The 23,518-nt window shown below is 41.2% G+C and overlaps 1 protein-coding gene and 1 long non-coding RNA gene across 6 annotated transcripts in view; both read left to right on the top strand.

Moving 5' to 3' along the window:
- The window catches only part of STAT3 (signal transducer and activator of transcription 3), a 74,749-nt gene that overhangs the window by 25,583 nt on the left and 25,648 nt on the right, over positions 1-23,518 (top strand). For 4 of the 5 annotated variants that reach the window (XM_077853286.1, XM_077853284.1, XM_077853285.1 and 1 more), the window contains exons 2-4: positions 16,100-16,250; positions 17,653-17,797; positions 18,760-18,858. In XM_077853286.1, coding sequence (XP_077709412.1) covers positions 16,123-16,250; positions 17,653-17,797; positions 18,760-18,858 — 372 coding nt within the window. In that variant the 5' untranslated portion in view covers positions 16,100-16,122. The remainder of the gene's footprint in view (positions 1-16,099; positions 16,251-17,652; positions 17,798-18,759; positions 18,859-23,518) is intronic. The other variant, XM_077853283.1, reaches the window with a different exon arrangement.
- Positions 18,874-21,481, top strand: LOC144286623 (uncharacterized). Its single transcript, XR_013354610.1, has 2 exons — positions 18,874-20,403; positions 20,606-21,481. It is a non-coding gene; the product is annotated as an uncharacterized LOC144286623 (long non-coding RNA).

Below are 23,518 nucleotides of genomic sequence, written 5' to 3'. Positions count from 1 at the left end.
CCCTACATCATGACCTGAGCTGAAACTGAGAGCCAGGTACTAACTCACTGAGCCACCAGGTGTCCGTGTTACAGATAGGTTTTTTTTTAAAAAACCTTTATTTTCATTCATTTAGTCAACAAATATTTGAGCATCCTCTAGGCACTGGGGAAATAGTAGTGAATATAAGAAGGTCTTTGCTCTTCTGCAGCATACACCTGTAGCAGGTGGTGGTGAAAGGAGTTAAAAAAGAAATACATGGTGTATTGAAGGGTACTGAGTACTGTTAAATATTCAGCAGGGATAGATGTGCTGTCTTCTATGGAGTGATGTGAAGGGATGTTTGTGTGGAGGTCTGAAAAAAGTCAGAGTGCGAGCCATGCGATAGTCTAGGGAAGAGCTTTCTGGGGAGGCATGGTGTGTTCCAGAAGCAAAAAAGGGGACCAGCATGAGCAAAGGGGAAAGCAGGGGGAAAGGAGGTCAGAGAGGCCTCCAGAAGCAAAATGGGTTATCTGGGAGGCTAAAGTAGGAGTTTGCACTTTTTCCTGATTGGGTTTCGAACAAAAGAATGGAATGATGGGACTTCTGTTTTGAAAGGATCTGTAATGTGGAGATTAGACTGTGGAGGGACAAGAGTGAGGGCACCAAGACCAGTTAGGAACTTAGCACATTGATGGCAGCAGGGTAGAGGTGGGCTAGGTAAGAGGTGGCAATGGCTCAGGTTAAGATTGTAGCAGCAGCGGAGATGGTGAGAGGTGCTCTCATTCTAGATACATTTTGAAGGTAGAGCCAACAGGATTTGTTAATGGATTGGATGTTGGAGGGAAGAGGTGGAGAAGAGAGATTGGAGCCAAGGCTTATTTTAAAAATTTTTAGCCTGAGCCTGTGCAGAAATGGAGTTGCCATTTGCTTAAATGGGGAAGTTGGCCAGGAGAGGTCTTTAATGATGGGGTTGGTGTGGAGTACATAAAATTTGATCTCTTTGTTAGTCATCCAAGTGGAGATGCTGAATAGGCAGTCAGGTAGAAGATTGTGGAGCTCATGAGAGAGGATAAGTCAAGGGATGTAAATTTGGGGATTGTCAGTGTGTAGATGTCATTTTGAAGAAGTAGAATTGGATGACTAACTTAGAAAATGAGTGCGTAGAGGAAAGAAGAGGTTTACTATTCAAACCAGTTTTAACAGTGGCGACTCTTGATCTCAGGGCTGTGAGTTTGAGCCCCCATGCTGTGTGGGGCAGCAGGGTAGAGGTGTGTTATTTATTAAATAAATAAAGCTTAAAAAATAAAATAGTTTTAACAAAGCCTTTTCCTTTAAAACTGCAAATTCTTTTCTCATGGAAGTTAGACTCTCTATAAAGAATGATATTCTATCACTGTTTAGTAAAATAGTGTTTTTCTGCCACCAATGCAATAAGCCCCTTCAAACTGGGCACCCAAGTGGCTCAGTGGGTTAAGCGTCTGCCTTTCAACTCTAGTCATGATCCCAGGGTCCTGGGACCCACCCCCATGTTGGGCTCCCTGGCTCATCGGGGAGCCTGCTTCTCTCTTTCCTCTCTGCTCATGTGCGCTCTCTCTCTAGAAAATAATAAATAAATAAATAAACAAACCCCTCAAATTCAGTGGCACAAAGCTGTGGGCAGATAATCCAGAAAGACACAGCAGGAGTGGCTGCCTTTGCTGCACAGTTTTGGGAAGACTTGAACATCTGGGGCAGCCATCATCTAGAGGCTGCTTCACTCACATATTTGCTGCTGGGCTGGGATGATCTCAGCTGTGACTGCAGACCAAGTGCCTCCATATGGCATCTCCTGCCTTGGGCTTCTCACAGGCTGTTGGCTGAGTTTTGAGAATGAGCCTTTCAGGAAAATCAGGCAGAAGCCTTGGAAGTTGCATGTCGACACTTCTGACTTACTGTTGGTTGGAGTAGGCATGGTCTTAGCCAGATTCAAGGGGAGGAGACAAGGACCCCATGTCTCAACCAGAGGAGGATTAAAGAGATTGGGGTCATGCTCTATGACCACCACAAATGCCCTTTGAGTTTGAGGCTCTGCCCCCAAACCACAGCTACTTTGAAGGAAGGAGTTCCAACACAGGATCCATGGATACTTGTCATCAACCCCAGTTGTGCATTGCTCGAGGGTAAGTGACCAGGATTACCCTAATATCCCTTTTAGGGAGAGTGATCTGAATAAACCTGGGAAAAGGTTCTTCCTTCACTCTAATAAGTGGTGAGCTATATTATGGGTCGGTGATACTTAGATTCAGAAATTTAACTTCCCTTTCCCTGGTTTATTCCAGTTTCCTGTCTTTGAAGAATATTAATAATTCACATAACATTCCAGATCAGTGGCTGCTTTTTTGACTTGTATTTGGGTTTGTCCAAAGATACAATACCTACAGGCTTCTACCAGCAACTTGCCCTCTTTCTCCTTTCAGTTGCCCTCAAACCTGAAGATTTTGACATGATGTTTGCTTGCCCAATCCACAGTTGTTTCTTTTTTCTTTTTTTTTTTTTAATTTTTTTATTTATTTATGATAGTCACAGAGAGAGAGAGAGAGGCAGAGACACAGGCAGAGGGAGAAGCAGGCTCCATGCACCGGGAGCCCGACGTGGGATTCGATCCCGGGTCTCCAGGATCGCGCCCTGGGCCAAAGGCAGGCGCCAAACCGCTGCGCCACCCAGGGATCCCCCACAGTTGTTTCTTAAGGGCTGTATTCCTTCCGTTTTAAAAAGTTGGCAGCCTGGGGTACCTAGGTATCTCAGTCAGTTAAGCATCTTCTTTCCACTCAGGTCATGGTTTCAGGGTCCTGGGATCGAGCCCACGTCAGGCTCCCTGCTCAGCAGGAGAATCTGCTTCTCACTCTGTCTTTGCACTCTCTCTCTCTCTCTCTCTTAAATAAATAAATAAATAAATAAATAAATAAATAAATAAAATCTTTAAAAAAAAATTGGCAGCCTGCCTCAGATTCTTTTGAGGGTGAGTCCCTCTGCATTTGTAGCTTGTTGGAAGGATACTTCTCCCCAGAAAAAATTCTAGATAACCGATCATCCAGGGGAGAGCAATCTTGTCTCCTTGGATGTAGTTGTCATATTTGTGTCCTGCTTTTCAGTACGGTGCCATTAGTAGACGTTTTTGCAATAGGAGGTGGTATTTATGTCTGTGTACAAATGTGAGTGAAGGAAACTAAAGGGAATGTTCATTTGGCATCATCTTACATCCAGTTGGAAGCTCTAACTCAGAATGATACATGAGGGTTGCCAGCTGAGAACTCCTCCCATGGAGAAGGAATCAAAGCAACAGGAGAATTTTTGACAGGACACATGTTTAAGTACTGTGGATATTCAGAGTTAAAGCAGTGACTATACCAGAGATGGGGTTAAGGAAAGCCTTTTTTTTTTTTAAGATTTTTTAATTTATTTATTTATGAGAGAGAGAGAGAGAGAGAGAGAGAGAGAGAGAGAGGCTGAGACACAGGCAAAGGGAAAAGCAAGCTCCATGCAGGGAACCAGACGTGGGACTCAATCCCAGGCCTTCAGGATCACACCCTGGACTGAAGGCGGTGCTAAACCACTGAACTACCTGGGCTGCCCAGGGAAAGCCTTTCTAACAGAGACAGTAAAGAGACATAAGGTACCAACAAGAAGAGAAACTCTTTAGGCAAGAACATCTTTGGGGAAGGAACAAAGGCTGGGGTCATTCAAAAGGAGGAAATAAATGGACTTGAAAGTCTTCTTGATGCTGGAGAGAGGAGGGAGTTAATGGAATTGGCTGAGGACTTGGGGAACCTTAGCCAGGGCTAAAGATTTGGGATTGGAAAATGAGAAATTAATGTATGTCTTTATGCTGGGGGAGTGCTGTCTGTGATTTTACTGTTATTGGAAGGTCCCTGAGGGATTATCCTTGAATTTTTCCAACAGCAGAACTGAAAGAGTTGATCAGTTGGTCTGCTCCCCAGAATAATTCTTACCAGATGTGGTGTCCATGCCTGGGACCATCTGGCTGATTCAGTATAGTGGTAATATCCCAGAGGTTTATTCAGTACATGCTTTAGGAATCTCTATTATAAACGTGGCTGTGCTGGATGCTTCAAGGGTGAAGGGGAGAATGCACTAATGAGCGACAGCCAAAGCTCTTTCTGCCCTTGTAGGGCTGGCGTCCAGCAGAGTGGTTGTAAGTGCAGGTTATGGAGTCCTGTTGCTCAGGGATGGGGAGGGATGGTGATAGGAGGACCTCGGGAGGGAGGCCTTGGTGTTTTTGAGCAACTGGAAGAAGAGCATAGTGAGTGCTGGGCGCTCAGCCAGCAGACCAGTGCCAGCCAAGACAAGAAAGGCATGGCTCACCAGGCCATCGGTCACATAAGTTAACACTTACAAACACAGACTGTGTGGCAACTGCGTCTTAAGTTCTTTGTGGACATTAACTCTTTCAGTTGTTATAGTGACTCTCTGAGGTAAGTCCTGTTTTCTGCCCTTTTCCACAGGCAGGGAGACTGAGGCACAAAGAGGCTAACTGGCTGGCACTCACTCCCCTACACGTGTCTAAGTGGTGGTGTCTGGATCCACGCTTGAGGCATAGCACTATTCTGCCTTGATATGACATATTTTGGTTTTCGGCCTGAGAAAAAAGCAAAGTCATCAGAGGTGCTCTAAGTACGGGAGTAGCAAGATCAAGCCTGTGTCCTAGAAAGTCCTCTCTACTCAGAGGATGAAATGGGACTGGTGGGAAAGCAAGCACACTTAGGGAGACCCTTGAAAGCTCTTGTCATGGCCCATGTGTATTTCAGCTTTGAGCTTTCTGGCTGATTTTCTTTTCCCTTTGATTACTTTTCTGGGGATTTGGCAGGGAGGGGAATAGGTGAGTTTGTCAGTTGACATGCAAGCCCCAGACCTTTGTTGTTAAATGTCAATGTACTCCCTCTGCTGCAGCATTTATTCTTGGCTCACAGGAACCTTCATATCTTGAGGGAATGAAGCCTGATCGTAATTTACAGACTAAATAGTCTTTGGAGGCCATCCTGCCCAGGGTCCTCCATTTGGACATCAAACGCAACAGGAGCCTGGGAGGTTGTCTCTTGCTCCTTTCTTTGTCTGCATCCCTTTTACCCTTCAGACAGTCATCAGACCCCATCATAACTCCCTCTTTAATATCTCTGGAAGATGTCCACTTCAGAATAGCTCTGGGGCTGCTACCCAACTTCCAGCCACCGCCAAATCTCACCTTGATTATTGCTGCCTGAGGGATCTTTCTGAAATGTCAATCAAATTGTCACCAGTCTGCTGAAAATTTTTTAGACTTCCTTATTATCCCTGGTTAAGAGTTCATTATTTCTTAGTATGACTTACACAGGAGCCTTCTCCAACTTCATCTCATGCCATAATTTTTACACAGTCATTGTGATGTCCTGCTTCATTGCAACTGCCTGAACTCCATCCCGGAAATTAGTATTCAGACCATCAGGAGTAAGGACCAGCATCCAGCTTCTGAAAGCCCCTTAGGTGATCCTGATGATCCAGAGTTGAACTCTGGTCTCTGCTCTTACTCCAGGATTCTCAATCTGGCCACACAATTTGCATCATCCGAGGAGATTTTTTTTTTATAAAGATTTTATTTATTTGCTCATGAGAGACACAGATTTTAAATTATCGAAACATGGTTCCCTCCCTCAGCAATTCCGATATAATAAATCTGGTTTGATTTCCCAGGCATCTCTACTTCCAAAGAAAAAAAAAATTGCTCTTGGAATTCTGATCCGCAGCCAGGAAGGGGAACCTCTGCATGCAGAGGGAATATTACAGAGGGCAGAATTGGGGGTAGGTGTTACGGGGAAGCGGATTGGTTCTGGGGTGTTTTGCCCTTTCATGTGCAGATCTCCGTGTATTTGAAGAACTGCTCTTCTGTAATTATCTTCCCTTCTCCTAACCACACTTCCTATTTCCCAAGTCTTCTTAGTGAGCAAAATGTTCAAGTTCTGACTCCTCACACCCTGATTATCCCTCCCTGAAGAGTGTCTGTTTTTTAGTGCGCCATTTTTTTAAACTATTCTTTTTTTTTTTTTTAAGATTTTATTTATTTATTCATAGAGACACAGAGAGGCAGAGATACAGGCAGAGGGAGAAGCAGGCTCCGTGCAGAGAGCCCGACATGGGACTTGATCCAGGGTCTCCAGTATCACGCCCTGGGCCGCAGGCGGCGCTAAACCGCTGCGCCACCGGGGCTGCCCTAGTGGGACATTTAAATTGTGATAAATTAGAGATTCATTCTAGATGTGGGCCAGTTATAGCGGGATGGATAGATTCTTTAATTCAAACACTGTATATGGCTGTTTAAAATGCTATAAGATCAGGGTGCCTGACTGGTTCAGGTGTAGAACATGCGATTCCTGATCTTGGAGTCATGAATTCAAGCCACACGTTGGGCAGAGCGCTTTCTTTAAACAAAACAAAACAAAACCCCATAAGATCACATTGGCTTGATGTCATGATTAACTTCATAGGTTACTCAAAAATCAACGAAAACTCCCTCTCTAGCCTAATGTAACCATTAGGTTCAGAGCAAGAATTCTGAAAACAGACTGCTTGAATTAGGATTCTAGCTCCATGACGTTACTACCTGTATGACCTTGAATGAATCGCTTAAAATTCTGTACTTAGATTCCTCCTCTGTAAAACAGAGATAACAATGAATCTATCTCCTAGGGTTGTTGTGAGGATGAAATGAGTAAATAAAATATGTTAAGTGCGGGCAGCCCTGGTGGCGCAGTGGTTTAGCGCTGCCTGCAGCCCGGGGTGTGATCCTGGAGATCCGGGATGAGTCCCACGTCAGGTTCTCTGCATGGAGCCTGCTTCTCCCTCAGCCTGTGTCTCTGCCTCTCTTTCTCTCTGTGTCTCAATAAATAAATAAAATCTTAAAAAAATATATATTTTAAGTGCTTAAAAATAGTGCCTGGAACATAGTAAGTGCTGTATAAATATTAGTGATAATCATTAGTCATTAGGCCTAATCATAAACCAAGATTCTTACTTTCCATCTTTTTCTTTCATTTGGGTTATCACTTAGTGTTTTCACCATTAGTCTGTTTAGGACCTGGAGCTATCCTTAGGTGGACTGTGTATGGAGATACTTGATTGGGGGGCACCACCCAGCCACCTCCTGTTCTTCTCTTCTCCCCTTATACATACACACTAAATCACAGCTTTACAAATTCCCTTCTTCAGGAGGTAATACAAAGACTCATTAAAATGCATGCATTTTATGTGGCAGGGAAAGCTGACTTCATCATTTAACGTGACTAATCCGATGAATTTATCTGTTTCCCTGGACACTAGGAAATGGAAGTTAGCATAGGAAGTACTGACAAAGGAACAGCAGTGGGAGGAAGAAACAATTCAGTATACTGTGCACCCAGCATCGCCTAGGAGAGATGCTGTATATCCATTATTGTTATTATTATTTTTTTTAACTTAAAACAGTCTTTCAAAAGAGTGGCTCTTCCCCATTTAACTGAAGGAAAAGCCAGTTCCGTAGTTAAGTAATATCCTTAAAAGAAATAGCTGGTAAATGGCAGGCAGAGTTTGGACCCTGGCCCATCCCATGTCAAAGTCACTCCCATGTCCTAGGCCTCACACCACCCTGCTTCGGTGGAGCGTGTCTGGTCAGGGGAGTGGAAGTGTCACAAAATGGGGGGGCTGTGTGACGCACCAGTTTGGTCTGTGTTGTGGTTTTTATCTAGAGCTCAGACCTGTTCTCAGGCAGCTTTAACCATAAGCTGCACACTCTGTGACTGACAAAGCACATCTTCTTGTGTTACTTTCAGTTTAGAAGGAATTATGTTTATATTGTTGCTCCTCACATCTGAAATATTTGTAATCAAATATGGTGCCTATGCCACATGAAGTATGGAGAATACATCATTTTTTCAAAGATTTTATTTATTGGGACACCTGGGTGGCTCAGTTGGTTAAGCTTGGCTCAGGTGATGATCCCAGGGTCCTGGGATCAAGCCCTGCATTGGGCTCCCTGCTCAGCTGGGAGTATGCTTCTCCCTCTTCCTCTAGCTCTCCCTGCTTATGCTTTCTCTCTGTTAAATAAATAAATAAATAAATAAATAAATAAATAAATAAAATATTTAAAATTTTTTAGATTTACGTATAATCTTCCTATTATAAAGGCAAACACCTGCTCTTAAACCTTATAAAAGTACTATTTGGACATGTTTACTATACGGGCATACTTTTTTTTTTTTTTTTTAAGAGAAAGTGAGTGTGTATGAGTTGGGGGGGTGGAGGGGTAGAAGGAGAGAGAGAAAATTTTAAACAGGCTCCATGCCCAGCATGGAGCCTAATATGGGGCTTGATCTCATAATCCTGAAATTATGACCTGAGCCAAAAGCAAGAGTCAGCTGCTTAACCAACTGAGCCACTCAGGGTCCCCCAAGCATACTTATTTTGAATTATCTTTTTCTAATTTGAAATTTCAGAGTCTTCATGTGTTAGGTAATTGTGAATGCAATGGTTAAATAGTTAAAACTGTAATAGTTAAATGTGAGCTCCCTGCTATTCATTACACCTTTATCCTACAGTGAAAATTTCATGAAGATTAAGTATCTTTGCCTAGCATTAATTGCCTTTTACTTTATTCTTTTTTTTCTCCTCCCTGATTTACTCTATGGAGTTTATAGCTACCTCAGATTATTTAAGAATGTCATATGGAAAAAAAAAATGTCATATGGTGGGACACTTGGGTGGCTCAGTGGTTGAGCGTTTGCCTTTGGCTCAGGATGTGACCCCAGATTCCTGGGATTGAGTCCCGCATCGGGCTCCTTGCATGGAGCCTGCTTCTCCTTCCTCTCTGCTTGTGTCTCTGCCTGTCTTCCTGTGTCTTTAAATCTTAAAAAAATAAATAAAATTAAAATGAAAAAAAAAAAGAATGTCGTATGGTAAGGAAAAATTAAATTAAAGCTTGCAAATCTAAATAATTTTGTGGCCCTCAATGAGATTAGCAGGATTAGATTGAAAACACTGATAGAAATCAAGTAGTTGGGCAGCCCCGGTGGCACAGCGGTTTGGTGCTGCCTGCAGCCCAGGGCATGATCCTGGAGACCCTGGATCGAGTCCCACGTCAGGCTCTTTGTATGCCTGCTTCTCCCTCTGCCTGTGTCTCTGCCTCTCTCTCTCTGTGTCTATCATGAATAAATAAATAAAATCTTAAAAAAAAAAAGAAATCAAGTAGTTGTTTTGTGGCCTTTGAACAAAAATGTCTTTTCATAGAAAAGTGTTTACTATATATTAAGTTTTAAAGAGAAAATAAAAAAAATAAAAAAATAAAAAATAAATAAAAGAGAAAATAAAGCTGTAAAATTACTCTGATCCCAGTGTTTAAGATTTATTTTTTTACTTTTAAGTAATTTCTATATCCAGTGTGGGTCTTGAACTCACAACCCTGAGATCAAGAGTTGCATGCTCTCTACTGACTGAACCAGCCAGGCATCCCTAACGTCTTAAAAGAGATAACGTATATACATACTCTGAGATAGATTAAAAGGAATTACATGAACTTGTCAACTGTGGTTCTGGAAAGTGGTTAGGATATGGGTGATTTTATCTATTGTTTTTTTGTTTTTTGTATTTTTCCAAATTTCTATAGTGAACATTATTACTTTTATTATCTTTAAAAACATCTTAAAGGGGTGCCTGGGTGGCTCAGTCAGTTAAATGTCCACTATTGCTTTCCACTCAGGTCATGATCTCCTGGGTGTTGGGATTGGTCCATGTCAGGCTCTGAGCTCAATGGGGAGTCTGCTTGATGATTCTCTCCCTCTGCCCCTTCCCCTGTTCTCTCTCTCTCACACAAATAAATAAATCTTTAAAAAATATATATATCTTCAGAGTGCCTGGGTGGCTCAGTCAGTTACTCATCTGCTTTCGGCTCAGGTCATGATTCCAAGGTCCTGGGATCGAGCTCTGTGTCAGGCTCTCTGGTCAGTGGGGAGCCTGCTTCTCCTTCTCCCTCTTCCCCTGCCTATGTGCTTTCTCTCTCTGTGTCAAATAAATAAATAAAATCTTTTTAAAAAATCTTCTTAAAAGGACTAATTTCTATAGAAGTTAGTGCAAGAATATTTCTGTTACTTTAAACTTAGGTTGCCTTAGTCACTGGGCCTTTCCTGACAGCAAAGAGGGGCTTAGTATAGGCAACTGATAAAATAATGGCTATGCTCTATTTATAATATAGGTATTTCTAATATAGAGTATGGCTAGTACCCAAAGGAGAATCTTGTGACATACTGCAAGGTGGAACAGAAATTATCTTTAGATCACTTTCTGTTCTGGATTGTTGGATGTCCCCAGGGGCCTCACTTTGGGCCCTCACTCTACTTGTAAATCCACCAGTGCATGGATGTGAAGTAGAAATCTTAATTTAAAACAAAGTGTTATGAAATGATAACGAATCCCTTTTGTAAGGGGTCCTGATTTGTGTTTCTCAACACATCTCTTGGTTTCCTTAGAATGCAGTATATTAATGAGAACTGTGACTTTGAACAAATTTTTTTTGTGTGTGTGTGATCTTTACAGTAATAAGTTCCCCATCAGACAATAGCTGTTTGCTTTATGACTTGTTGGTAAGTTATCCCCAAGGGGTTGAGAAATTCCTGTTTTGAAAAGTCCGGAAAGTCTTTGGTGACTTACTGTTTCATTTTTATTTTTCTTTTCTCTAAAGTTGTAGAAAACAGGATCACACTTACATTCCCTTTATATGCTACCATCTGCTGTCTGCTAACCTAAACTTAGCACTCATCTTTGGAGAGAATTAACCCGGACATTGTGCCCTCAGCCAGCCCCTCTGTGGAATGAATTCACTTCTCTCCTGTGCGCACCGAATGGTACTTGGCATTCAAATTGTACAAATCATTTTCTGGGCCCTGTGGTTCAGTGAAAGTGGTTATTAAATTACAGGCTTAGCATTATTCTGCAGATAAGAAATACTTTAGTTAGAACTTAAGTGGAGTTCTTTAGATTAATTTGTAATTTGAAAAAACAGAAATGAGATTGTGAAATAAGTAGGCTCTTGTAAAACTTTTTCCAGTAAAACAGTGGCCACAAGCTAGTTGGCAGTGGTTTTCCTAGACAATTTGGCTAGTGATCTCCTAAAGATATGCAGTTCTAATGAAGAGCATTTGGGCTGATTGCCCTGTGACTGCTGTGAGTTAAATATGGTTTATAACTAAGCTGCCTGTAAGGAAGTCATCACTACTTGACTCTGCTCATGTTCTCCTTGAAAATGCTACCTGCTTTTTGGCTTTAATTTGCAATGATTTTTAAAAAAAATATAGGATAGCTATTACGAGATTACCTGAAGTGATTAGACTAAGAAGTAGAGCATAACGCCAGTCATTTTTGGTGCTTTAATTTTACAGAAAAAAAAAACAAAAACAAAAGCAAAAACTAGGAACTGGTTGCTGGCTTAAGAAATGACATAGTTGGGACGTCCAGGTGGCTTGGTGGTTGAGCATCTGCCTTTGGCTCAGGGCCTGATCCTGGGGTCCTGGAATCAAGTCCCACATCAGGCTCCCCACCGGGAGCTGCCTTCTCCCTCTGCCTGTGTCTCTGCCTCTCTCTGTGTGTCTCTCATGAATAAATAAATAAGATATTTTTAAAAAGGAAAAAAAGAAATGGCATAATTATTGTGCTACTTACTATCCCCATTGTATCATCCCCCCCACTAAAACCAAAACTACAACAACAAAAAAACCCCTGTGAGTTATGGACTAGAAATGAATTAGACGATTTTCAACAATTTGTAACTTTTTAATGGTTTGAAAATGCAGACATTTGTGTGTGATCCCAGTGTTTCATCTCTAATTGAGCAGGTGTAGTGGGATGTTGCTTTATGGTTCTAAATAAAGTAGGACTTCAGGGAGGAGATTGTGATGGCTCTACATTTGTATCCAAGATAAGCAATTAGTCTATTTTTTATTAATTTATAACACTGGACTTTATTATAAAAAGTAGGGGTCTAGGGGCTCCTGGCCAGCTCAGTTGGTAGGGCACGTGACTCTTGATCTTGGGGTTGTGGGTTTGAGCCACACATTGCAGTTACAGAGTGTACTTAAAAAAAGTAGGTATCTATTTCTTTAAATCCTTTATTAGGAGAACCATCGCTTTTTGGTTATATCAGAGAGGCAGTGTCCAATAAAAATAGAAAGTAAGGGACACCTGGGTGGTTCAATGGTTGAGCATCTGCCTTCGGCTGCTCACTGGGATCAAGTCCCACATCAGGCTTCCTGCATGGAGCCTGCTTCTCCCTTTGCCTATGTTTCTGCCTCTTTCTCTGTGTATCTCTCATGAGTAAATAAATAAAATCTTAAAAAAAAAGCAAAGCAAAAAAAAAAAAAAAGCAAAGCAAGACACATATGTAATGTTTTATTTTCTAGTAGCCACATTAGAAGAAGTAAAAAGAATTGAGTAAGATTAATTTTAATAACATATGTGTGTATATATATATGTGTATGTGTGTATATATATATGAAGAATATATATATATATATATATATATATATATATATATGAAGATTGTATTTATTTATTTGACAGAGAGAGAGAGAACACAAGGAGGGGCAGCAGCAGGCAGAGGCAGAGGGAGAAGTAGGCTTCCTGTTGAGCAGAGAGCCCGATGCAGGGCTCGGTCCCAGGAGCCTGAGATCCCAACCTGAGCCGAAGGCAGACACTTAACCCACTGAGCCACCCGGGTACCCCTGAATAATATATTTAGTTTAACTCAGTATATCTAAGATACCATTTCAACATTGAGATATTTTACATCCTTTGTTGTTGTTTATACGAAATCTTCAAAATCCAGTGTATACTTCACACTTATAGCATGTCTCAGTTTGAACCAGCCACCTTTCGAGTGCTCAGTGATCACATCTGGCTAGTGACTATCATGCTGAATTATGTAGTTGTAGAGTTTTGGCACTTGTATACAGTAGCATCTACATAAAGTGACATGTTATACAGATTTCTATGCAAATCACATCCTGAGAAACATAAGGCAGATCTTCATACTTGTAGCTTTAAGGCAGATTTTACCTTGGCCCTAATGTGCATGTTGTAAGAGAGTTCTAGTGGCCTTTGATTTCTTGTTGAGAGTAATATACACCATGGTTATAATACCTTAGCTACTGCTTTCATTCCAGCCAGTTTAGTATACATGTACCACTGCCCAAGCAGCATCTGTCCTGTGGCGGGTTGGTCGTGGGGGTAGTGAGGACAGGGGCAACAGCAAAGGTGTGGTAGCTGAAAATGTTTGGGGGTTACCTAACAGGAAGGCAGACATTGTTTTGGTTTTTTTTTTTTTAATCTCAAGCGCCACTTCTAATGTTGTTGAAAGATTTACTTTATTTGTGTAAACATTGGTCTGATTGGGGCAAATACCTCATTCTGACAATCTCATTGCTTTGCTTGTTGAACCTTTTCACCAGTGCAATTTAAGCCTGTGAATACCTCAGTTCTGTGCTGTAAATGTAAAGTGCACACTGGATTTAGAGAATTTAGTACCAAAAGAAGAATGAAAAGTACCTCATTAATTTTTGTGCAATTACATGTAGAGGTGCTAACGTTTTAGATATATATTTTTTAATTTAATTTTATTATTATTATTATTATTTTTAGTAAGCTCTGTGCCCCATTCAGGGTTTGGACTTGTGACTCAAGATCAAGAATTGTGGGATCCCTGGGTGGCGCAGCGGTTTGGCGCCTGCCTTTGGCCCAGGGCGCGATCCTGGAGACCTGGGATCGAATCCCACGTCGGGCTCCCGGTGCATGGAGCCTGCTTCTCCTTCTGCCTATGTCTCTGCCTCTCTCTCTCTGTGTGTGTGACTATCATAAAAAAAAAAAAAAAAAAAAAAAAAGATCAAGAATTGTATGCTCATGGGACGTCTGGGTGGCTCAGAGTTGAGTGTCTGCCTTTGGTTCAGGATGTGATCCCAGAGTCCCAGGATCGAGTCCCACATCGGGCTCCCTGCATGGAGCCTGTTTCTCACTCTGCCTATGTCTCTGCTCTCTCTGTGTGTGTCTCTCATGAATAAATAAATAAAATATTTAAAAATAAATAATAAATAAATAAAATTAATTTACTTGTTTCTTTTTTTTTTTTTAAGATTTTATTTATTTATGAGAGAGAGAGAGAGAGAGAGGCAGAGACATAGGCAGAGGGAGAAGCAGGCTCCATGCAGGGAGCCCTATGTGGGACTCAATCCCGGGACTCCAGGATCACACCCTGGGCCGAAGGCAGATGCCCAACTGCTGAGTCACCCAGGTGTCCCCCCCCTTTTTTTTTAATATGACTGCTAGAAAATTTAAGATTCCATACGTAGCTTGCATTATATCTGTTGGATAATGCTGCCTTAGATTGTTCATTATTCAGTGTAAAAGACTACTGGGGGCAGTAGTTGGTGCCTTGGGCAGAGCTGGTAGCTCAGCGGTTTAGCGCTGCCTTCACCCCAGGGTGTGATCCTGGAGTCCTAGGATCGAGTCCCACGTCGGGCTCCCTGCATAGAGCCTGCTTCTCCCTCTGCCCTTGTCTCTGCCTCTCTCTCTCTCTTTCTCTCTCTCTCTCTCTCATGAATAAATAAATCTTTTTTTAAAAAATTAAAAACATAAAAGACTACTGGGAAGATACTGCCTGTGCTTTTCTGAATGTGTGCGTGAGAGTTCCACCAATTGATGGCATCTTTGCAGTAGCAGGTGGGGTATTCTGTGTGTGTCCCCAAAGAAGATGGAGGGAGAACTGCAGTGCAGGCCTCTCGAGTTCTGTACAGAAACCTGATCCTGAACCACATAACTACCATTACGCTTGCTTCTTTAAAAACAGAAGACCTGCTGGTTTTGTCACCAGTTTGCCCCATACTTTTTAACGAAAAGAGCAGTTATAAGGGTGCTTCTTTGTGCCTTCTCTGAGAAACAAATCCAAGAACTCTAGATAAGTGTACGTGTTTGTGTGCATTCAGCCTTTCATTAAATGTTCGCACAATCCCGGAGAATCATCTTAGTATACTTTGATCTGTAAGTATATTAGTCTTTGGCTATTACTCTAGTTATTTTGGCCACTTCTTAAGACTTCTTAGTCTGTAATGATATTTTTGTGACCTAAGCTATTCAGGAAGAGGGCTAAAGGCGATCAGTGGGGTTGTTTTCTCATACCTGAGCATTTCTCTGGGGTATTTGTGAGCTTGGGGACAACTCGTATGACTGGTATTTAGCCTCTCTTCTTTCTCATCCTCAACTGAGAACTTTTAAAATTTTTATTTATTTATGATAGTCACAGAGAGAGAGAAAGAGAGAGAGAGAGAGAGAGAGAAGCAGAGACACAGGCAGAGGGAGAAGCAGGCTCCATGCACCAGGAGCCAGATGTGGGATTTGATTCCGGGTCTCCAGGATCGTGCCCCGGGCCAAAGGCAGGCGCCAAACCGCTGCGCCACCCAGGGATCCCTTAACTGAGAACTTTTAAAAACAAAATGCTTTTCATTGAATGAGAGAATCCCAGGAAGGTCTTTGCTTATACTTTTAAACCTATATTCTTAGAGTTAGCTCTGTGTCTTTGCCGAACAGCTACATCCGACATATTGGGTTTAGCGTATGTTTGTTGACTATATCTTCCAGTTAACCCTCTTAAAAAGGGGGATAGGGTAGAAAGAAAGGAGCTGACATCTGTTGAGCATCTGTTGCATGGCACATACTGAGCCGAGATATTTAAAAATATTATCTCAACAGCCATGAGAGGTGGGAATGATGATCTCTGTTTTATAGATGAGGAAGTGGAAATCTGGAAGTTAAGGTATTTTTCAACTTCACGTACCTCTGGTAGCTAATGGATTCTGGAACTTGGCAGATGCCATGCTCCCATTGACATCCCAGTGTAGGAGAAACTGTAGTGTGCTTCCAGAGGTAGAGACTATCAATGTGTCTATGTTGCTGTAAACTGGGAGAAACATATAGGATCCTGTCCAAAGCATCTTGTATCCCTAATCACAGACCTGATGCCTGTGTTGGGTAGATGGGGTGTTTCTAGATTGTTTACTCACACTAGTGCTTGCAGTGACCATATGAACATTTTGGTTTACAGTTGGGACCCCTGATTTCCACAGGATGGCCCAATGGAATCAGCTACAGCAACTCGACACACGGTACTTAGAGCAGCTTCATCAGCTGTACAGCGACAGCTTCCCAATGGAGCTACGGCAGTTTCTGGCCCCGTGGATTGAGAGTCAAGATTGGTAAGTCCTTCCTGAGAAATTCCCCAAAGTGTCAAGTTTTGATTTGAGTCAGGAAACATAACCTATTCTAGCTTAACTCTGTCCTATTTCATAAAAAAACTGATGGGTACAGGTGATGGGATGAAAGAGATCAGGAGATAAAGAGGTACTCTCAGTCTTGCAAAAGCGTTTTATCCATTAGAAGTGTGTGTGGGCAACTGTCTCTTGGCACCTCGAAGCAGCCTGCCTGGGGTAGCTGTTTTGAAGGCTGATTTGAATCTCATTTCCTTGCCGAGGTCCTCTGTGTGTTCTGACACTCCAAGGATGCACTACAAATATTTTTTGCTTCAGTGAGAGTTCTCTCATGGGTGGAAATTGGGACCATAATTCTGATTCCCCTTTAATTAAAGGAATGAGACACAGAATAAGAGAAATAAACTCATTCATAGAGAAGATAATGGCTCAGAATTCCAACAACTATTTCCTTTTTTTTTTTTTTTTTAAGAGAGAGAGAGAGAGCTCCAGGAAAGGGCAGAGGGAGAGAAAGAATCTCATTTTTATATTTATTTATTTATTTATTTATTTATTTATTTATTTATTTATTTGTTTTAAAGATTTTATTTATTTATTTGTGATAGAGATAGCAGGAGAACAGGGGTAGGGAAGAGGGAGAAGCAGGCTCGTTGCTGAACAGGGAGCCTGATGTGGGGCTCGATCCTAGGCCCTCAGATCATGACCTGAGCTGAAGGCAGATGCTCAACCAATTGAGCCACCCAAGTGCCCCGAGAATCTTAATTTTAAGCAGGCTCCATGCCCAGTGCAGAAGTCACACGGGGCTTCATCTCACAACCCTGAGGTCATGACCTGAGCCAAAACCAAGAGTCAGATGCTTAACAGACTGAGCCACCTAGGTGTCCTTTTTTTTTTTTTCATTTTGATATGTTCAGATCCATATATTAATTTTCATTTAATTCAGGCCTATGACCTAGTTTTTTCTAGAATTTGGTGAGGGCCCAGGGAGGTGAGTCAGAGATGATGGAGATGGGCCACCCCAGCCTGGGATTGCTTATTAGTTACTAATAATCTGGCTGTGGAGCTGAGAAAGCAAACTAGCATATCTGTTCACTTTGCTCTTATATCTTATGAGTATATAAGATATTAATCTTATACTAATATCTTTTAAGTATAGACTATGACAGTGGCTTGTAGTATCTGATTATAATTGTTAATAATCATTAAGTTCATGACATATCTTGTTGCTGAGCAAGGTGAATCTAAAGTGATGAGTGAGTTAAAGCATCAGGTTTGTCTTGTTTTCTTCGCTCCTTAATGGTGATTTCTGTGCATGCATGTGTGCGCATGTGTGTGCATGCGAGTGTCTGTAGGTTTCAGAATCATTCTGTATCCTTCTTTTTTTTCCCAGGGCATATGCAGCCAGCAAAGAATCACATGCTACTTTGGTGTTTCATAATCTCTTGGGTGAGATTGACCAGCAGTACAGCCGTTTCCTACAGGAGTCAAATGTTCTCTATCAGCACAATCTGCGAAGAATCAAGCAGTTCCTTCAGGTGTGATAAGAAACTGACCTTGCAGAGTAGGATGTTAGCTTCTGTCCAGGAAGTATTTCTCTTCTCATTAGCCTGGGTAATGAGATTCTATCTTGTACTTTAAGTCAAAGGAGAAATTATTAGCCCTTTCTCAAACCTCTGTGTACCCTCCCTTGAGCATCATTATCTGAAATCCAATTCTTTTGTCCGTTGACGTCATCGCATAATTGTTAACGGTAATCGTATTACATTAGCATGTTAATAACAAGATCAGAACTAGTGGTTTCATAGGAAGATGACCTAATTTTTTTTTTTTTTAGTGGGGGGATGTGGGCAGAGAGAATCTTCACCAGGCTCCATGCCCAGCAGAGCCCAGTGCGGGGCTCAATCCCATGACCTTGAGATCATGACCTGACTCAAAGTCAAGAGTCAGATGCCCAACTAACTGAGCCACCCAAACGCCCCAGATGACTTATTTTTCAATGTTAAATGTTTGACCATAATTGGACACCCACGGACAAGGTCTGTCACCTCCATGTAAGACCACGATAGCATATTGTCCAAAGACTCAGACTAATGTACCTTTTGTCACAGTACATCTCATTGTGACGGTCTTTTTTCTGTTTTTCCTTCATCTCCCACCAGTGGCAGCCAGGTTCTGATGCCCTTGTTTTATTGTTTCATGTAGTAGATGTAATCTTTTGGGTCCACATCTTCTTAGTCTACTGCTACTTTTCGTTTTCTCTCTCTCTTTTTTTTTTTTAATTTTTTTTAATTTTTATTTATTTATGATAGTCACAGAGAGAGAGAGAGAGAGAGAGAGAGAGGCAGAGACACAGGCAGAGGGAGAAGCAGGCTCCATGCACCAGGAGCCCGATGTGGGATTCGATCCCGGGTCTCCAGGATCGCGCCCTGGGCCAAAGGCAGGCGCCAAACCGCTGCGCCACCCAGGGATCCCATCATTTTCTCTCTCTTACTTATAGAGCAGATATCTGGAGAAGCCAATGGAGATTGCCCGAATTGTGGCCCGGTGCTTGTGGGAAGAGTCCCGCCTGCTACAAACTGCAGCCACTGCAGCTCAGGTGAGACATGGGAAGAAACAAAGTACTATTGAAGATGTGCTTTTCTTCTTGTGCACAAAGATGTGCTTGCTCTTACACAGTCATTAGGATGGACACTGACTTCCATGGTAGAAGTGGATGTACTGGGGGTTTTCTTTTAAACAAGGAAAAGAATTTATTTTTTTTCTTGAGTACATAATGTACTCTTCTTTAAAAAAATTAAAACTTGACACAATACAATAGTACAAGGAAGAAAATTTTACAAAAATCTAAGATGTCATTCTCTCTCTTTATTATCTCTTCCCAGGAAATCAACATTAATAGTCTAGTGTATATCCTTTCATGCCTTTCTCCAGCCTCGTATAAACTACAGAAAACACACACACACACACACACACACACACACACACACCCTTTATTTATTTATTTATTTATTTATTTATTTATTTATTTAAAGATTTGTTTATTTATGATAGACAGAGAGAGAGAGAGAGGCAGAGACACAGGAGGAGGGAGAAGCAGGCTCCATGCCAGGAACCCGACACGGGACTCGATCCCAGGACTCAAGGACCACGCCCTGGGCCAAAGGCAGGCGCTAAACTGCTGAGCCACCCAGGGATCCCCCACACCCCATATTTAAATGAATTTAATTCTCTGCATCTGGCTTTTTTCATTTAATATTATATCCTATAAATCCTTTAGTGTCAAGTTGTATAAAGTTAAGTCATTTTCTTTATTTGCTGCATAATATTCTGTGGTGTAGATTTGCTGTAATTTATGCAATTTTCCCCTCTTTGATAGACATTTGCTCCATTCTAGTTTTTCTTTTCCATTATAAAAATTACTACAGTGTCTCTCTTTACAACTTTACATATTTGTGCTTTGACTTCTCTATGATAGATTTTCCGGCATGGAATTGCTAGGTCAAAGGGTTTATGTATTTTAATTTTATAAGTCTAGATTCCTTTCCCCAACTGTAACAGTTCACATTTGCCCCAGTGAGGTATGATAATGTACTCTTCTTAGGTGTATAGCCTTGGAGATGGTTTGGGATTAAATCATTCAGGTTCATATGCATTTCTCTTTTGTGGTTAACTTTGAGAGTATGCTCACTAGAGTAGAGATACAGTTAGTTTAGGGAATAGAGATAACATGACACTAACTGGCCCATTGAAGAAGCAGTTCCATGCTACTGGTCTTCTCACTTATGTTAATATATGAGCGACATGTCTATCTAGTATATTAATATATTATCTGTCTAGATATATTATCTATCTAGAACATTTAGAATATCTAATATATCTATAATATCTGATCTATTATGTGTGTATGTGTGTACATATCCTTTGTGTTACGTGAGTTTTGACCCTTGCTTTTGAGGTGGTTGTGGTCTGGCATAAAGAGAAAAATCAAACAACTTCATAATGCACAAAACACAAAATTAAAATATACTAAAAAAATAATAAATAGATCAATGACCATAAAAAATATATTGAAAAAAAGACTTTTAAAAAATGTACACTCCCTATCCCACCAAAAAAGCCAATAGGCCCGATGGTTTCAAAGGTTTTGTTTTTTTTTTTTAATTTATGATAGTCATACAGAGAGAGAGAGAGAGAGAGAGAGAGAGGCAGAGACACAGGCAGAGGGAGAAGCAGGCTCCATGCACCGGGAGCCCGATGTGGGATTCGATCCTGGGTCTCCAGGATCGCACCCTGGGCCAAAGGCAGGCGCCAAACCGCTGCGCCACCCAGGGTTCCCCTCAAAGGTTTTGTTTTAATAACTTTTGTGGTATAGATAGTTCTATTATCATTTAAACTCTTTCAAAGTATAAAAAGACAAGAGGTATTTCCAGCTTATTTTATGAGGTTGGAATAATCCTAATATAAAAGCCTAAAAAAGAAGTGTAAGTAAAGAAAATGGTTAGGATTTTGGTATCTTTTTTAGTGTACCAACCATGGCTTATATTTTTGGTATGCAAGGATGGCTCAACATTAAGATCAAGAATTTTATTAATGTAATTCATTAAATTAGTAAGTTAAGGAAGAAAAACCATATTTTTGTTAGATAACAAAACTTAGTGCCCATTCTAGATGAAAATAATTTCTTAACACAGTAAAGAATATTTGTCAGGACCTTCTTAATACAATAAAGAATATTGTCAGAAACCAAATGGAACAGAATGCACAATGGTGAAACACTAAATACTAAAGTATTTTCATTAAAAACAGATACAAGGGGCGCCTGGGTGGTTCATTCGGTTAAGTGTGCAACTCTTGGTTTCTGCTAGGATCATGATCTCATGGGTCGAGAGATTGAGCCCAGTATTGGGCTCCCCACTCCATGGGAAGTCTGCTCGAGAATTCTCTCCCTCTGCCCCTCTTACCCCACTCTCTGTCTCTCTCTCTCTCTCTCAAATAAATTTTTTTTAAGATTTTATTTATTTATTCATGACAGAGAGAGAGAGAGAGAGAGGAGAGAGGCAGACACAGGCAGAGGGAGAAGCAGGCTCCATGCAGGGAACCCAATGCGGGCCTTGATCCCGAGTCTCCAGGATCATGCCCCCGGGCTGAAGGCAGGCACTAAACCGCTGAGCCACCGGGGCTGCCCTCAAATAAATAAATCTTAAAAAAAAAAAAAAAAACAGTTACAAAATTGAGGATGCCTCCTACAATTGATATTTTTATGAAGGATGCAACTAATACAGTAAAACAGAAAAAGGAATTGGGTTTAAATATTGGAAAGCTAGAGACAAAATTGTCATTATAGATAGGTCTTCCTATAAGATCCAAGAGAAATAAAAAAAATAAAAAAACTATTGACACTAAGAAGAGTTCAGAAAGATGATTGCATTCAAGATAAATAGTTTAAGAATCTTATGTAGTTCTCTTATATAATAGCAACAGTAACCTGTTAGAAAATGTCAGGGAAGAAAAGATCTGATTCATAATAGTAAAAACACTTGTATGCAATATGCATATATTATTGGTATGTATGATAAAATGTCTGGAATGTTTTATACCTGATTCATCACAGTGGTTGGTTATAGGAGACTTTTTTTACTTTCTCTAAGTGGGTTTTATTTTCTTTACTATAATCAGAGACTTTTTTTCTTCCCCACCCCACTTTAAAAAATGTTTTTGATAAAATACACATAACATAAAATTTACCATCTGAGCCTTTTTTTAAAGCTTTTCTTTATTTGAGAGAGAGAGGGAGAGAGAGCATGAGTGGAGGAGGGGAAGAGGGAGAGGGAGAGGGAGAAGTGAACAGGAACTTGATGCAGGGCTGGATTCCAGGACCCTGAGATCGTGACTAGAGCTGTAGGCAGATGCTTATCTACCTGAACCACCTAGTCACCCTTATCTGAACCGTTTTTAAGTGTACAGGACAGTAGTGTTAAGTTCACTTACGTTGTTCTACAATTCCTCTCCAGGACTCTTTTCATCTGACAAACCTAAAATCTATACCCATTAACAGTTCTTTGTTCCCCTCTCACTGCAACCTCTGGCCACCACCACTCTACTTTCTATCTCTGTGAATTTGGGACCTCATAGAAGTAGACTCATACACAGTTTGTATTTTTGTGCCTGGCTTCCTTCACTTACCATAATTCCTTACAGTTCATCCTTGTTGTAAATGAGTTGGAATTTCCTTCCTTTCAAAGGCTGAATAATACTCCACAGTATATAGACCACATTTTGTTTATCCATTCATCTGTTGAGGGACACATGGGTGGTGTCCACCTTTTGTAAATAATGCTGCTGTGAACATAAGAGTACTTTTTTTTTTCTCTGACATGACAAAGATGTAGCCAGAACATAGAAGAAAGGACGTGTAAGCCTAACTGAGGGAGTCAGGGCAGGTATCACAGAGAAAGAGAGATTGTGTTTGAGCCAAGACTTAAGGCTGATTACATGTATACCCAGCTGATGAGGAGAGAGCACTCCAGGCAGAGAGAAGATCATGGTCAGACATGGAGACATTAACACATTTATTCTTGGGAGGGTTGTGGAAAAATTCAGCATCTGGTTGGATAAGGAAAGGTCAAGGGCCATATTGTGAACACCTTTAGGTAGTCATGCCCATCGACTGGGCTTTGGAAAAGCGGTTTACCACAAGGGTTTGGGGGCCAGACTGCCTAGGTTTGAGCCTCATAGCTTTGCCACTTGCTGTGTAAACCTCAGGCAGTGGGAATGTTCCTCCATTGGGAATGATTATAGTACCTACTTCCTAGAACTAAATTAATTCATGCCTGTAAAATGGTTAGAACAGTACCTGACACATACATGTGAAGTAAACAGCAACTGCCCTTAGCTGCTGCTGTCACAGTCACTATCACCCGCATCATCAATGTCACCAAGACTGTAAGAAATGAAAACCCGCTGAAGAACTTTAAGGAGAGTGTTGATGTGCTCAGATATGGGCAAGGGGGGAACAGATAACACTACTGTTGGAGGCACTGGAAACCAGGAGGTTATCAAAGAGTGCTCACCCATGCATGGGTTTTGGAGTTTTCTGTCATGGAGAACCTTTATATTTTCATCCTGTCCCATAAGATAAAAATATTCGATTTGAGCCAATGTGGGTACAGGCTCTAACTTTGTCATAAGAGGCAGGGGAGAGTAGATGCCCTACGGATGTTCCCAATCTTATAGATACAGGGTTGGCAAACAGTACC

Source organism: Canis aureus, chromosome 16, assembly GCF_053574225.1.
Source record: "Canis aureus isolate CA01 chromosome 16, VMU_Caureus_v.1.0, whole genome shotgun sequence".
NCBI classification, from domain to species: Eukaryota; Metazoa; Chordata; class Mammalia; order Carnivora; family Canidae; genus Canis; species Canis aureus.
This window is presented reverse-complemented; position numbering and strand designations above follow the sequence as displayed.